Source organism: Ranitomeya variabilis, chromosome 2, assembly GCF_051348905.1.
Source record: "Ranitomeya variabilis isolate aRanVar5 chromosome 2, aRanVar5.hap1, whole genome shotgun sequence".
NCBI lineage: Eukaryota > Metazoa > Chordata > Amphibia > Anura > Dendrobatidae > Ranitomeya > Ranitomeya variabilis.
Window position 1 is genome coordinate 971,118,162 of NC_135233.1, and position 14,009 is coordinate 971,132,170.

A 14,009-nucleotide genomic window follows, 5' to 3' on the forward strand; every position below is an offset into this window, starting at 1 on the left:
AAATTTCTCAACAAATAGGCTGTTCCCAGAGTGCTGTATCAAGGCACTTCAATGGTAAGTCTGTTGGAAGGAAACAATGTGGCAGAAAACGCTGTACAACGAGAAGAGGTGACCGGACCCTGAGGAAGATTGTGGAGAAGGACCGATTCCAGACCTTGGGGAACCTGAGGAAGCAGTGGACTGAGTCTGGTGTGGAAACATCCAGAGCCACCGTGCACAGGCGTGTGCAGGAAATGGGCTACAGGTGCCGCATTCCCCAGGTAAAGCCACTTTTGAACCATAAACAGCGGCAGAAGCGCCTGACCTGGGCTACAGAGAAGCAGCACTGGACTGTTGCTAAGTGGTCCCAAGTACTTTTTTCTGATGAAAGCAAATTTTGCATGTCATTCGGAAATCAAGGTGCCAGAGTCTGGAGGAAGACTGGGGAGAAGGAAATGCCAAAATGCCTGAAGTCCAGTGTCAAGTACCCAGTCAGTGATGGTGTGGGGTGCCATGTCAGCTGCTGGTGTTGGTCCACTGTGTTTCATCAAGGGCAGGGTCAATGCAGCTAGCTATCAGGAGATTTTGGAGCACTTCATGCTTCCTGGCACCTGCTCACAGTGCCAAAACCACTGGTAAATGGTTTACTGACCATGGTATTACTGTGCTCAATTGGCCTGCCAACTCTCCTGACCTGAACCCCATAGAGAATCTGTGGGATATTGTGAAGAGACAGTTGAGAGACGCAAGACCCAACACTCTGGATGAGTTTAAGGCCGCTATTGAAGCATCCTGGGCCTCCATAACATCTCAGCAGTGTCACAGGCTGATTGCCTCCATGCCACGCCGCATTGAAGCAGTCATTTCTGCCAAAGGATTCCCGACCAAGTATTGAGTGCATAACTGAACATTATTATTTGATAGTTTTTTTGTTTGTTATTAAAAAACACTTTTATTTGATTGGACGGTTGAAATATGCTAATTTATTGAGACAGGTTTTTTGGGTTATCAGGAGTTGTAGGCCAAAATCATCAGTATTAAAACAATAAAAGACCTGACAAATTTCAGTTGGTGGATAATGAATCTATAATATATGAAAGTTTAATTGTAATCATTACATTATGGTAAATAATGAAATTTAACGCTATATGCTAATTTTTTGAGAAGGACCTGTATATAATTTTTCTGTTGCAAAACGTTATACAGCCCACCGTATCCCACTTTGTCATTTTGTTGGGTTGAAATTAAGCTGTCTGCAGTTGTCACGCACATAACCAGCAAATATTTTCTGTTGCTAAACAATTGATTGTAGCATCTAGAGTGTTATAGAGGCCTGTTCCAGAGCCCCCCCAAAAAATTCTTCTGTTAAACATCGTACAGTATGAAACATCTGATTTTCAAATTGTTTGTAGCATCTAGTGTGTTAAAGAGGCCTGATCCAGAGGCCACCAAACAATTCCTGTTACTAAAATCATACAGTAGGGAACATCTGACTTTCAAATTGTTTGTAGCATCTAGTGTGTTAAAAGACCTGATCCAGTGGCCACAGAAAAATTCTTATGCTGCTAACGTCATAAAGTAGGGGAAATCTGACTTCCAAATTGTTTGTAGCATCTTGTGTGTTATAGCGGCTTGTCCCAGAGGCCCCCCAAAAATTCTTCTGTTACTAACGTCATACAGTAGGGGACATCTGACTTTCAAACTGTTTGTAGCATCTAGTGTGTTATAGAGGCCTGATCCAGAGGCCATCAAAAAATTCTTCTGTTACTAACGTCATTCAGTAGGGGACATCTCACTTTCAAATTTTTTGCAGCATTTAATATCTTATACTTTTGTTACTGGACGGGCTATTCCACTACCTTTCTTTGGAAGATGCAAAGCGGTACGCCTTGTTGATGAGGCCCAGAATCGAGTGGATGGCAAGCGCAGCTTCCGCATCCTCCTCTTCTCCTGGGACCACCATCTCATACCCCAGGCTATTCAAAGTCTGCTTCACCATATAGATGACCAGAATAGTGATACTGATGATGTGGTCGTCAGTACTAACCAAGTTAGTAGTCAATTCAAAACTGTGCAGAAGGGTGCAGACATCTTTAATCTGTGACACCTGAGTGTGGCTGAGTATGAAAGCATATTGAGCTGTTGCATGTGGTATCAGGGCTCTCAGCACTGGAGGCCTACACTTATCCCTCACCAACCTCGTCTTACTGTGACATTCAATTGATAGCTGTAAATCAGTATTTCCCAAACTCCAGTCCTCACGGACCCCACGGGGTCAGGATTTCCATAGTGTTGCACAGGCGAGACCATTCCTGATGCCTTGATGATACTTCCACTACTTGCGCAATACTAAGGAAATCCTGAAAACATGACCCGTGGGGTCCGCGAGGACTGGAGTTTGGGAAACACTGCTGTAAATGCTGGCCCAGACCCCGATACCTCATACATGGCTGATTGCTGCGGTGCCATGCTACAATTTGTACTGTGGGTGAATTGAGGCCACTTTCCTGGTGTTGGTCCATCATTTGATATGCTTTGGCAACTTTTAAGGCTGTTATAAGGTGTTGTGCATGCTTTTTGGTTTTGCCTCCCATTGACTTGAATGGTGTTAGATTTTGTTTGGCGAATATTCGACGAATAAATTGGCAAATATTGCAAATTCTGCCATCGTAATCCAAACCGAACATTGAAATATGTTGAGAGCATTTGACAATGTAAATGAAGGGCATTGCACCAGCATTTGTGGTCACAGGGTTGGAGGGATTGAAACTTTGAGTCCTCGGTCATAGAACCTACATGACCAAGCATATAGAAATGTTTCAGCTGCACGCTAATCCCCAGTAAAGCACTGTCTGCAGTCTTGATTGGTCAAAACAGGATCATTTTAATGCTATAGCTTTTTAATTATTCAGTTTTCAGGTGTTCGGCAAAGAAAACATAACTGTGGAAATAGAAATCAATCACCTCTCCTCACTGTGCACGTGCCTCTCATGTTCCCAGGTCCGATTTGGTGAATAGTCCCATTCAATCTCTTCTGCTGCAATGTAATACGTGCGTGTATAGAAAAAGTCTTTTAAAGACTCCTGTTTGCCACATGATTGAACCCTGTAGCGCTGTCTCATTCCTCCTGTGTAATGGTCTGTAGTCATACATTCAACATTAAAAACGCCTGAGAAGACAAAAATAGACAAGTATAGTTCTTGCAAGCGTCTTGTGACATTAAAGGAAATCTGTCAGCAGGATTTTTCTCAGTAACCTACAGACAGTGTCAGGTTGGTGCTGTTGTACTGATTAAAATGATACCTTAGTTGATGAAATCTGTCTTGTGGTTGTTGATTAATCTTTATTTGTAGTTTTCAGTTAATGATATGCTCGTGCTCTGGGGCGGCCTGTGGGGGGTCTTCATGTGGTGCTCTGCTTAGGTATTCATGTGTATGGCTTATGACAGGTCACTGATCCCTCACTGACTTGCCCCCTATTTTACATAATGCATAGATTATTGTGGGGTTAGATATTTTTTTACATTCAGCAAAATGGCGCCTGCGCAGTAGCATGCATTGCATTATGTCCATAATATTGTCAGGTACAAAAAAAAAGTAACTTCATCAAAAGGGCGCCAGCAGCGGTGAATGTGCAATAGCATCTATTGCATTCTGTGAAAGTGCCACTGCTGGTGCCAATTTGCTGTAGCCCTATTTTTTTTTTCTCTAGCAAAATGACTCCGGTGGTACATGCGCAGAAGCATCTATTGCTCTACGATGAATGCTACTGCGCAAGCGTCACCGGTGTCATTTTGCTGGAGGGAAAAAAAAAATTTGGCTGCAGCAAAATGGCACCGGCCACGGCGCTTGTGAAGTAGAATATATTAGAACGCGATAAATGCTACTGTGCATGCACCGCCGCCATTTTGGAGAATGTACATTTTTTTTAACCCCACAATATTATAGGCATTAGGTAAAATAGGGACAGGTTAGTGAAGGATCAGTGACCTGTCATAAGCCCATACAGATGAATAATGTATGCAGAGCACCACATAAAGCCCCTCAGAGGACACCCCGAGAATCTCATTAACTGAATACTACAAAAAAAGATGAAATCCGGATTTCATCAATCAAGGTATCATTTTAATTAGTAGAACGGCACCATCCTGACAGTGTCTGTAGTTTACTAAGCACAATCCTGCTGACAGGTTTGCTTTAAGGCCAGGTTCAGAGGGCTGGAAGAATAAACATGTTTTGAGCTTCATCACCTGCTGGACACTGTCTTCTTTTTTCCTGTGCATGCTGTATCCAAGTGGGTTCCTTGGATTTTGGATCTTGCGTCTTTATACAGGAGAATGCCCCTATCTACCCTTTTGTCCTGTGAAGAGTGCTGTGAGCTAACCCTACACATTTCATGCACCTAATTTAGTCTGTTAGCTTTCTCATTTTACAAAGACTTGTCCAAGTATGGTCTGATTTGTTGACCCATCTTGCCCATTTATGTGGGCAGGTCAGCGTGAAAAAAAAAAATTACAACAAAAAAAAGTACACAAATGCCATTCATGTTGCCTCAATGTATTATCTGTTTTTTACTGATTTATTCATCAGTTTTTTTTATCATACAAGAAAAACAAATGACACAAGGACAAAAAATGGATGAAAATCACATACACTACATAGGTGAAAATTGGTTGTTTTTTTTCTAGGGTCTGAAGAGTGGAGTGTAAATTTAGTCCATAGTGGCGTCACTCAAACTTTTTTGAGGTATTCAAAACCAACAAGTTTTTCAACCAAAATGGCAACAGGAAACATTCCTTTTTTCAGGGGAGTTTTTCTTTTCCTGAAGCAGTTTTGTAGAGTTTTGGAAACATTTTTTCCTGATTAATTTCTTGCAGTCTTCTTTAATAGTGATTTCTTTTCCACCAGGCATTTGTCGAAACCTCTTCAGGAAAGTGAAGCTCAATAAACTCTTTATGTTAACATCAAAATGTTTTACCCAAATGAATGAATTGGAAGAATTTTTCTGGTGTTTTGGAGATGTTTTTTGAGGAGGATTCTGGATCCGCTCAAAAAACTCCTGAAAATCCTGCATGAACATAGCCATATCTATGCATATCGTGGTTGTACACAGGAACTTATTGACTGATACCACTGACTTATCAGTTGTATATCATCTTTCTTTACAAAAACGTCACTTACTGTAAGGCCTCATTCAGACAGCTTTGAGTCTCGTGAAAATCCCCGATGAAACACTGATGGCAAAAAGCAACACTGACCAAACACTGATGAAACTTGGACCATTTTGTGCATACGTGAAAAATCTCAGCTGTCTGAATGGAACCCCAAGCATACAATGTATAAATTATGTGGTTATCTTCGCTTTGATATCTTGCTACCTTATTAGACATTTGACCTTTGCATTATTTCCAGGTTTGATTATTTGCAAGATTATAAAAATGATAAATTGTAATATATACCTAGAATTTGCAGCAGTGGCGCACATACCGTGGATGTACTAATGCAATCATTCCCTGTGACTTACCTTCATTGTCCGGAGTCATTATTACTGAGTATGAGATGTGTGGAAATAAGCTAGCGACATCCCTTGTGGTATCATGGAGGCGAATGGTATTTCCAGTAAAGTGTATCCCATGCATGTCGACCTCGGAGCCTAGTCCCAGCAGATGCCAACGAATTGAGTCTCCTTTACACATGTCTAGCCCCGGCTGATTTCCATACATGTATCCATTGATTGCTATTCACAGGGCACAATATAACCATTAGAGGAGGAAGACAGTAGATAAAGTATAAAAATTCACTAGCGCCTAAAGGGATGGTGGGGAGAAGGTACTATAATCTGCTGGTAGATCTATGGGTCCGATGTGATGGCCCGTAAATGAGCAAAACTAAGATAAATGAATAAATGACACTGCCCTACTAACTGTATGCCTATACTAAGTGCCATTTATTAATCTACCTGGCGGTATAGCAATGACTGTTTACCAGCTCCACTATATCTTACTGGTCAAACGGATTTCCAACTATATAGAGAAACCCTATCTACTTATCCCCTTAGTTATTGTCTCTATGGGAAGTATCATTTTACTGTCCTAGTGCATTCTTATTGTGAATTTCATTCTATACAGAAAATTACTACACATACTCATTTCTATTGTGTGTGCTCCTCTTCACTATTTTCCACTCATTTCCAATCTGTTAGCGCGGCAGTATAATTTATTCATTGATCATGGCAGATAGTAGATGTTATTCTGGGTGAGGTGATCATTTTTGAACAGAAACAAGTACAGTATTAAAGCTCTAAAACAGATATGAATCCAGAGTGATTGTTAGTCTAGTTTCACACTACCTTATGCCTCTTTTGCTGTCTTCATCAGAGGCTTTTTTCTAAAGCCAAGAAAAAAAGGTATCCAGACGTTATGTTGAAAAAACAATGGAGTCCAAAGTTTATGCCGGACGCTGTAGCGCAGTCTGCTAGGCCTTAATATCCGGCGTAAAAGATGGACATTGGTGGAATAGAAGTCGAACATTGCTGACATTGGACTGTGTTTGCCTCATATACTCAATGGCTCCGTCAGGGATTCACCTAAATCTCGTTTTTCTGGGCTTCAGACAGAACTCCCTGATGGAGACTGTAAAAGAGGCACTAACGTAGTGTGAACGTAGCCTTAAACGGATAGCATGTTATCATGACATTTGTAAGATATTAAAAATTATAAATAGGAAAAACCCACAAATTACTGTTCAGACCTAAAACGTGTCCACTTCTATAATCAGATCTTGCTAAGAATGACTTGATATAAAGCAAGTTAATAGTAACGCTTAGTAAACACTCACAGTGCATCATATTAGATTCCTGAAAATCTGGGTCTTCCTGGTCCACACTATGAGGGCTGCTTGTAAACCGCTCAATGTTCTCTTCCAGGTACCAGCTCTTATTTTCATCAAATACGTTAGGCATAATGAAGTAATTGTGAGCGACCCCTCTCTGTAATCACACGAACTTCTTTACAATCACATCTGAACAAAATCTAAGATTATTTTACAAAACAGTAATGTCCTGGGGTGCTAGGAAGAAATCAGAAGCCCAAATGGGACTATAGGGCCTGGCCTATCCCTGAAAACCAATTCAATAGCATTATCCCACCAAACTTTACTATTGGCGCAAAGAAGTTAGGCTGGTAAAGTTCTCACATTTGCCAAACGCATTCATCAGATAGATGGAGAATAGTGATTCATCACTTCACAGAAAATGTTTCCCCTGCTCCAGTGTCCAAAGGTATCGTACTTTTCACCACTCCATCTGACACATAGCATTGTGCTTGGTGATGTAAGGCTGGTATGTAATTACTCTCCCATGACTTTCCTAGTGCAGTTTTTGTGCTGATGTTAATATCAGAAAAGGTTTGCACTCTGCTTTTATTGAGTCAGAGGGTTAGCAACTTTTAAGCATTTTACTTAGTCACTCCACTCTGTAACTTTGCATGGCCCATCAACCATTTATGTAAATTGTTATAGAGCATAGATGTCAAACTCAGGCCCGCGGGACAAATCAATATAATTATATGTGGGCCGCGAGAAGATACCAAATGTCTACTAAAGCTGGCCTGCCGTGAGACAGCGCATAATAATACTACAAATCCAGCATCTCCAGCCTGGCGCACACTTTGGCTACTACAAGGCTGTTTACAACACGCCACATTATAATGCGCTCTCCAGGTATGATGCACTTCCTGACCGGCATTCACCTGAGCCGGAAGTTCCATCCTCCTCTCCGTACATGAGCATGCACTCCCCTTGTGCTCTCCCACACATCTCCTAGCACCTACTACCCTCTATCTCCTGGACAAGATGGGCACAGGTATGCCATGGACCCGGTCATGCCATGGTTAATTTTATTGCTCTATTTGGTCATGTATTTTCCATTTTGTCTTTTTTTGTACATTGTAAATCCATTCCCTATGTATTGAAATCTTACCCTTTTTGTTCACGCCCTACCATTCTGACTCTTAATTATTGTTGTTCAGTGCTGTTTATGTACTTCTGATGTTCTTTACTTCCCTATATTCCTTTCTATTTCAGAGGCGCTACACCATTTGCATTATTATTTATACTGCAAACTATCATCCCCACAAACCTAACTTGTCCTCTAGTATTGGGGTTCTCACTACACTCTAGGCAAATTCCACCCAATCCATTTTTCCCCCCGCCCTCAAAGGATTACTGTTATTCCTTTTCATGTCTTCATCAAATACAGTACAGACCAAAAGTTTGGACACACCTTCTCATTTAAAGACACCTTCTCATTTTAAAGATTTTTCTGTATTTTCATGACTATGAAAATTGTACATTCACACTGAAGGCATCAAAACTATGAATTAACACATGTGGAATTATATACTTAACAAAAAAGTGTGAAACAACTGAAAATATTATATTCTAGGTTCTTCAAAGAAGCCACCTTTTGCTTTGATGACTGCTTTGCACACTCTTGGCATTCTCTTGATGAGCTTCAAGAGGTAGTCACCGGGAATGGTCTTTCAACAATCTTGAAGGAGTTCCTAGAGATGCTTAGCACTTGATGGCCCTTTTGCCTTCGCTCTGCGGTCCAGCTCACCCCAGACCATCTCGATTGGGTTCAGGTCAGGTGACTGTGGAGGTCAGGTCATCTGGCGTAACAACCCATCACTCTTCTTCTTGGTCAAATAGCCCTTACATAGCCTGGAGGTGTGTTTGGGGTCATTGTCCTGTTGAAAAATAAATGATGGTCCAACTAAACGCAAACCGGATGGAATAGCATGCCGCTGCAAGATGCTGTGGTAGCCATGCTGGTTCAGTATGCCTTCAATTTTGAATAAATCCCCAACATTGTCACCATCAAAGCACCCCCACACCATCACACCTCCTCCTCCATGCTTCAGGGTGGGAACCAGGCATGTAGAGTCCATCCGTTCACCTTTTCTGCGTCGCACAAAGACACGGTGGTTGGAACCAAAGATCTCAAATTTGGACTCATCAGACCAAAGCACAGATTTCCACTGGTCTAATGTCCATTCCTTGTGTTCTTTAGCCTAAACAAGTCTCTTCTGCTTGTTGCCTATCCTTAGCAGTGGTTTCCTAGCAGCTATTTCACCATGAAGGCCTGCTGCACAAAGTCTCCTCTTAACAGTTGTTGTAGAGATGTGTCTGCTGCTAGAACTCTGTAGCATTGACCTAGTCTCTAATCTGAGCTGCTGTTAACCAGCGATTTCTAAGGCTGGTGACTCGGATAAACTTATCCTCAGAAGCAGAGGTGACTCTTGGTCTTCCTTTCCTGGGGCGGTCCTTATGTGAGCCAGTTTCTTTGTAGAGCTTGATGGTTTTTGCAACTGCACTTGGGGACACTTTCAAAGTTTGCCCAATTTTTCGGACTGACTGGCCTTCATTTCTTAAAATAATGATGGCCACTCGTTTTTCTTTACCTAGCTGCTTTTTTCTTGCTATAATACAAATTCTAACAGTCTGTTCAGTAGGACTATCAGCTGTGTATCCACCAGACTTCTGCACAACACAACTGATGGTCCCAAAAAAATTTATAAGGCAAGAAATCCCACTTATTAAACCTGACAGGGCACACCTGTGAAGTGAAAACCATTTTCGGTGACTACCTCTTGAAGCTCATCAAGAGAATGCCAAGAGTGTGCAAAGCAGTCATCAAAGCAAAAGGTGGCTACTTTGAAGAACCTAGAATATAAGACATAATTTCAGTTGTTTCACACTTTTTCGTTAAGAATATAATTCCACATGTGTTAATTCATAGTTTTGATGCCTTCAGTGTGAATGTACAATTTTCATAGTCATGAAAATACAGAAAAATCCTTAAATGAGAAGGTGTGTCCAAACTTTTGGTCTGTACTGTACATTTACTGGAATTTCTCCATTTTGTCATTATTATTTACTGCGTATATATATATATATATATATATATATATATATATATATATATATATATATATATATAAAACCCGTATTTTTTTCCCTTATATCAACTTTTTCAGTAAGTATCAATGTTGGCATGTGACTTTGTCGTAGTTTTAAATTTTGACCCTCTGAATATTTGATTTTGACATCCCAGTATATAGAGGCTCTACACAGAAATTTGTATCTAGATCCCAATGATTTTGATCTACTATGTCCCAACTTTATTTAGAAATACTTCAAATAAACTTCCACTGTGTGATCTGACCTTATCTAGCATCTGATGATCAGTTTCTATAGGAAAATCATAAGTGCACCAGAGCCAGAGCTGCTGCTGATAGGGGTTACCAAATCAGCCTATATGACCAAACAGGGCATATCCCCATTAGAATATATATGTTGATTCTGAGTCTGAAAAATAATAAAAAAATTTATATTGTGCTGCTGTATTTGTAGAATATATAAATTATGCTTTCTACTATTCTAAAGCAGATTATAGTCACACATATACTATTGTAAAGTCAATAAAGCGAACCAGTACACTATAATAGCAACACCATAATAAAAATATATGTAAAAATGTCAAAGAAACCAGCACTAACCTGTTTGCCATCAATTAAACTCTTACACACTAGCAAAGGACCCACCAGTCCCGAATTTGTGTCCCTGACCATATCAACCGATGAGTAGTACAGCCGCAGTAAGCAGTTTAGGTCATGCATAGTTGACCCCACACTCTGTGGTACTTCCCACCTATAAGTGAATGTATCTCCAGGGGCTACATGAGAAGCCTGAAACTCTGCAGGATTAATAAATGCAAACATAAAAGTACAAGTCAGTGGCTTTTATTTCCATATTACTCTTTCAAATAATGATACTTAGGGAGGAAGATTTCTTCCATGCAGTAAAAGAAATGTAATTGTAATTCAAAGTAATTTTCATTCTAAATTCCTATCTATTTAGTGCCATAATCTAAACTATTTTCTAATATACTTGAATTAAAAATTCCCTACTGTTCCCTAACTACATCATCTAACTGCTTTTCTTTTGAGAATTGATGTGCATGCTGGCGTACTCAAAGGGAGTGTCATCGGGTGCCACGGGCTGCGGTCACCTGCCTCCTCTCTGAATTGAAGCATCATCAGTGAAACTTGTTTCATGAGTTAGGCTAGACCCTGCTGTGTGCACTGTGCAATGTGCACAAAGACAGCTTGTGCTGCTCTTAGGTACCAGATCGGATTAGCAGTAATTAGGTAGCAACTGAGCACATTGTGAGAATACTCGGAGTGCAGAGACCAATGACGTCACGTGCATGGACTGGACTGCCCTGGTCTCTACATGTTGGGTATTCTGACAATGTGCTATCAAGCCGGGTCGTTACTGCTGATCTGGGATAACAGAAGAGAGTGCGCTGTCATTGTGCACATTGCACAGTGCACATCATGCAGGTACTAGCCCAGTCCCTGTAACAAGTGTCTCTGATGACTCTTCGTTTCAAGGCAATGGCTGTGGCAGTGACCACAGCCTGAACCCCCTCATGATGTTTCTCTTAAGTATTCCAGCATGCACTGAGATTTTGAAATGAAGCGTGATCAAGAAGGAAGTACGGGGGGGAAAAAGGCAGTTAGATACTGTAGTTAGGGAATGATAGGGAATTTTTAATTCAGGTATATAAAAAAATAGATAGGGCTTTAGAATGAAAATGACTTTGAACTTTGGACCACTCCTTTAAATCCTGGGATCACGCTAATGACTTGAACAGACTTGAACGCTTAAACTTTCTCTGTCATTAGAAGTAAACTTTACCATTGCATTTTAATCACTGTAATTGTGCAGGACTAAAGATGGCTGACAGCACCTGAAGATATTGCTGTGATGATTTTGATACTGTGATATGCTAGGGGCAGCACGGTGGCTCAGTGGATAGCACTGCAACCTTGCAGCGCTGGTGTCCTGGGTTCTAATCTGGACCACATCTGCAAAGAGTTTGTATGTTCTCCCTGTGTTTGCGTGGGTTTCCTCCGGGCACTCCGGTTTCCTCCCACATTCCAAAGACATACTGATAGGGAATTTAGATTGTGAGCCCCATCAGGGACAGTGATGATAATGTGTGCAAACTGTAAAGCGCTGCGGAATATGTTAGCGCTATATAAAGATTATTATTATTATTGTTAGAAAAGCTTCATACTGTTGGACATTGTTTACTGCAATTCCTCTTATGGTGGTGGAGGTGGAAGGAGTTTAGGGGCTAATGGGAATTTGTCTGTGAGGCCGGGATCACACATACGCAGGGGCGGATTATAAGAGGGTCAATCTGGGCGCCGGGCGCCGCAATCAGGGCATTACTGCACGTGCCCGTCAGACTGGCCGGGCGTATCATTTATGGGCCCGGACCCGGTGGGCAGAGAGAGGGAGCCCGCATCGGGCCCCATCTCATCTGCTCACCGGGCCCCTACCGGCGCTGCGGCGGTTTCCTATTGACGTGCGGGCGCGCGCCCGCACGTCAATAGTTAACAGCCGCCAGCCGATTGGAGGCTGGCAGCTGAAGTCGGCCGCAGGCGCAGCGCACACATCGCCGGCGTCTGACATCATTGTCAGTCGCCGACGAGTCCACGCTGCTGGAGGGAGCTTGCCGCCTGGAGCGCTGGTCAGGTAAGGAGAACTCGGTTTTTGTTTGTTTTTTTTTGCGAACGGCAATCCGGGGGGCCCGGGGCAATATGCTGGAGACACTGGGGGCAATGCTGGACACACTGGGGCAGATGATTGCTGGACATACTGGGGGCAATGCTGGAGACACTGGGGGCAATGCTGGAGACACTGGGGGCAATGCTGAAGACACTGGGGGCAATGCTGGAGGACACACTGGGGCAGATGATTGCTGGACACACTGGGGGCAATGCTGGAGACACTGGGGCAGATGATTGCTGGACACACTGGGGCAATGCTGGAGACACTGGGGGCAATGCTGGAGGACACACTGGGGCAGATGATTGCTGGAGACACTGGGGGCAATGCTGGAGACACTGGGGAAATGCTGGAGACACTGGGGGCAATGCTGGAGACACTGGGGGCAATGCTGGAGACACTGGGGCAATGCTGGAGACACTGGGGCAGATTGCTGGACACACTGGGGGTAATGCTGGAGGACACACTGGGGCAGATGATTGCTGGAGACACTGGGGCAATGCTGGAGACACTGGGGCAGATTGCTGGACACACTGGGGGTAATGCTGGAGGACACACTGGGGCAGATGATTGCTGGAGACACTGGGGGCAATGCTGGAGACACTGGGGCAATGCTGGAGACACTGGGGCAGATTGCTGGACACACTGGGGGTAATGCTGGAGGACACACTGGGGCAGATGATTGCTGGAGACACTGGGGGCAATGCTGGAGACACTGGGGGCATTGCTGGACACACTGGGGGCAATGCTGGAGGACACACTGGGGCAGATGATTGCTGGAGACACTGGGGCAATGCTGGAGACACTGGGGCAGATTGCTGGACACACTGGGGGCAATGCTGGAGGACACACTGGGGCAGATGATTGCTGGACACGCTGGGGCAATGCTGGAGACACTGGGGCAATGCAGGACATACTGGGGCAGATTGCTGGACACACTGGGGGTAATATGCTGGACACACTGGGGGTAATATGCTGGACACACTGAGGCAGATTGCTGGACACACTGGGGGCAATGCTGGACACTCTGGGGCAATATGCTGGACATACTGGGGCAGATTGTTGAACACACTGTCTGGGGGCAATGCTGGACATAGGGGCTAATTAAGGGATATTATTACTGCAGTGATGTATTTATTTTATTTTTTGAGTATACTGTTTTAAATGGGGGGGCGGTCCTGTTACTGTGCAGAGTGACACTATGTCGCCTTTTTTTCTTCATGTGGTGTAATGTAGAAGTTGGGAAAAATTAAGTAATGTGTTCTGCAAGCGGAGCTCGAGATAACTGTGTTATTTCCTGCAGAAACGAGTCCTGGCTGGAAGAAATGATGGCGGTCTGTGCTGGATGAAAGATGAAGGGCTTCACCTAGAGACGTCACTGGTGAGTCA

The 14,009-nt window shown here is 43.0% G+C and overlaps 1 protein-coding gene across 1 annotated transcript in view; it reads right to left on the reverse strand.

The window, feature by feature from the left end:
* The window catches only part of LOC143808311 (ceruloplasmin-like), a 168,944-nt gene that overhangs the window by 57,792 nt on the left and 97,143 nt on the right, over positions 1-14,009 (reverse strand). Inside the window, exons 9-12 of the mRNA XM_077290829.1 lie at positions 10,538-10,734; positions 6,816-6,966; positions 5,503-5,715; positions 2,944-3,148 (exon numbers count right to left, since the gene is read on the reverse strand). Coding sequence (XP_077146944.1) covers positions 2,944-3,148; positions 5,503-5,715; positions 6,816-6,966; positions 10,538-10,734 — 766 coding nt within the window. The remainder of the gene's footprint in view (positions 1-2,943; positions 3,149-5,502; positions 5,716-6,815; positions 6,967-10,537; positions 10,735-14,009) is intronic.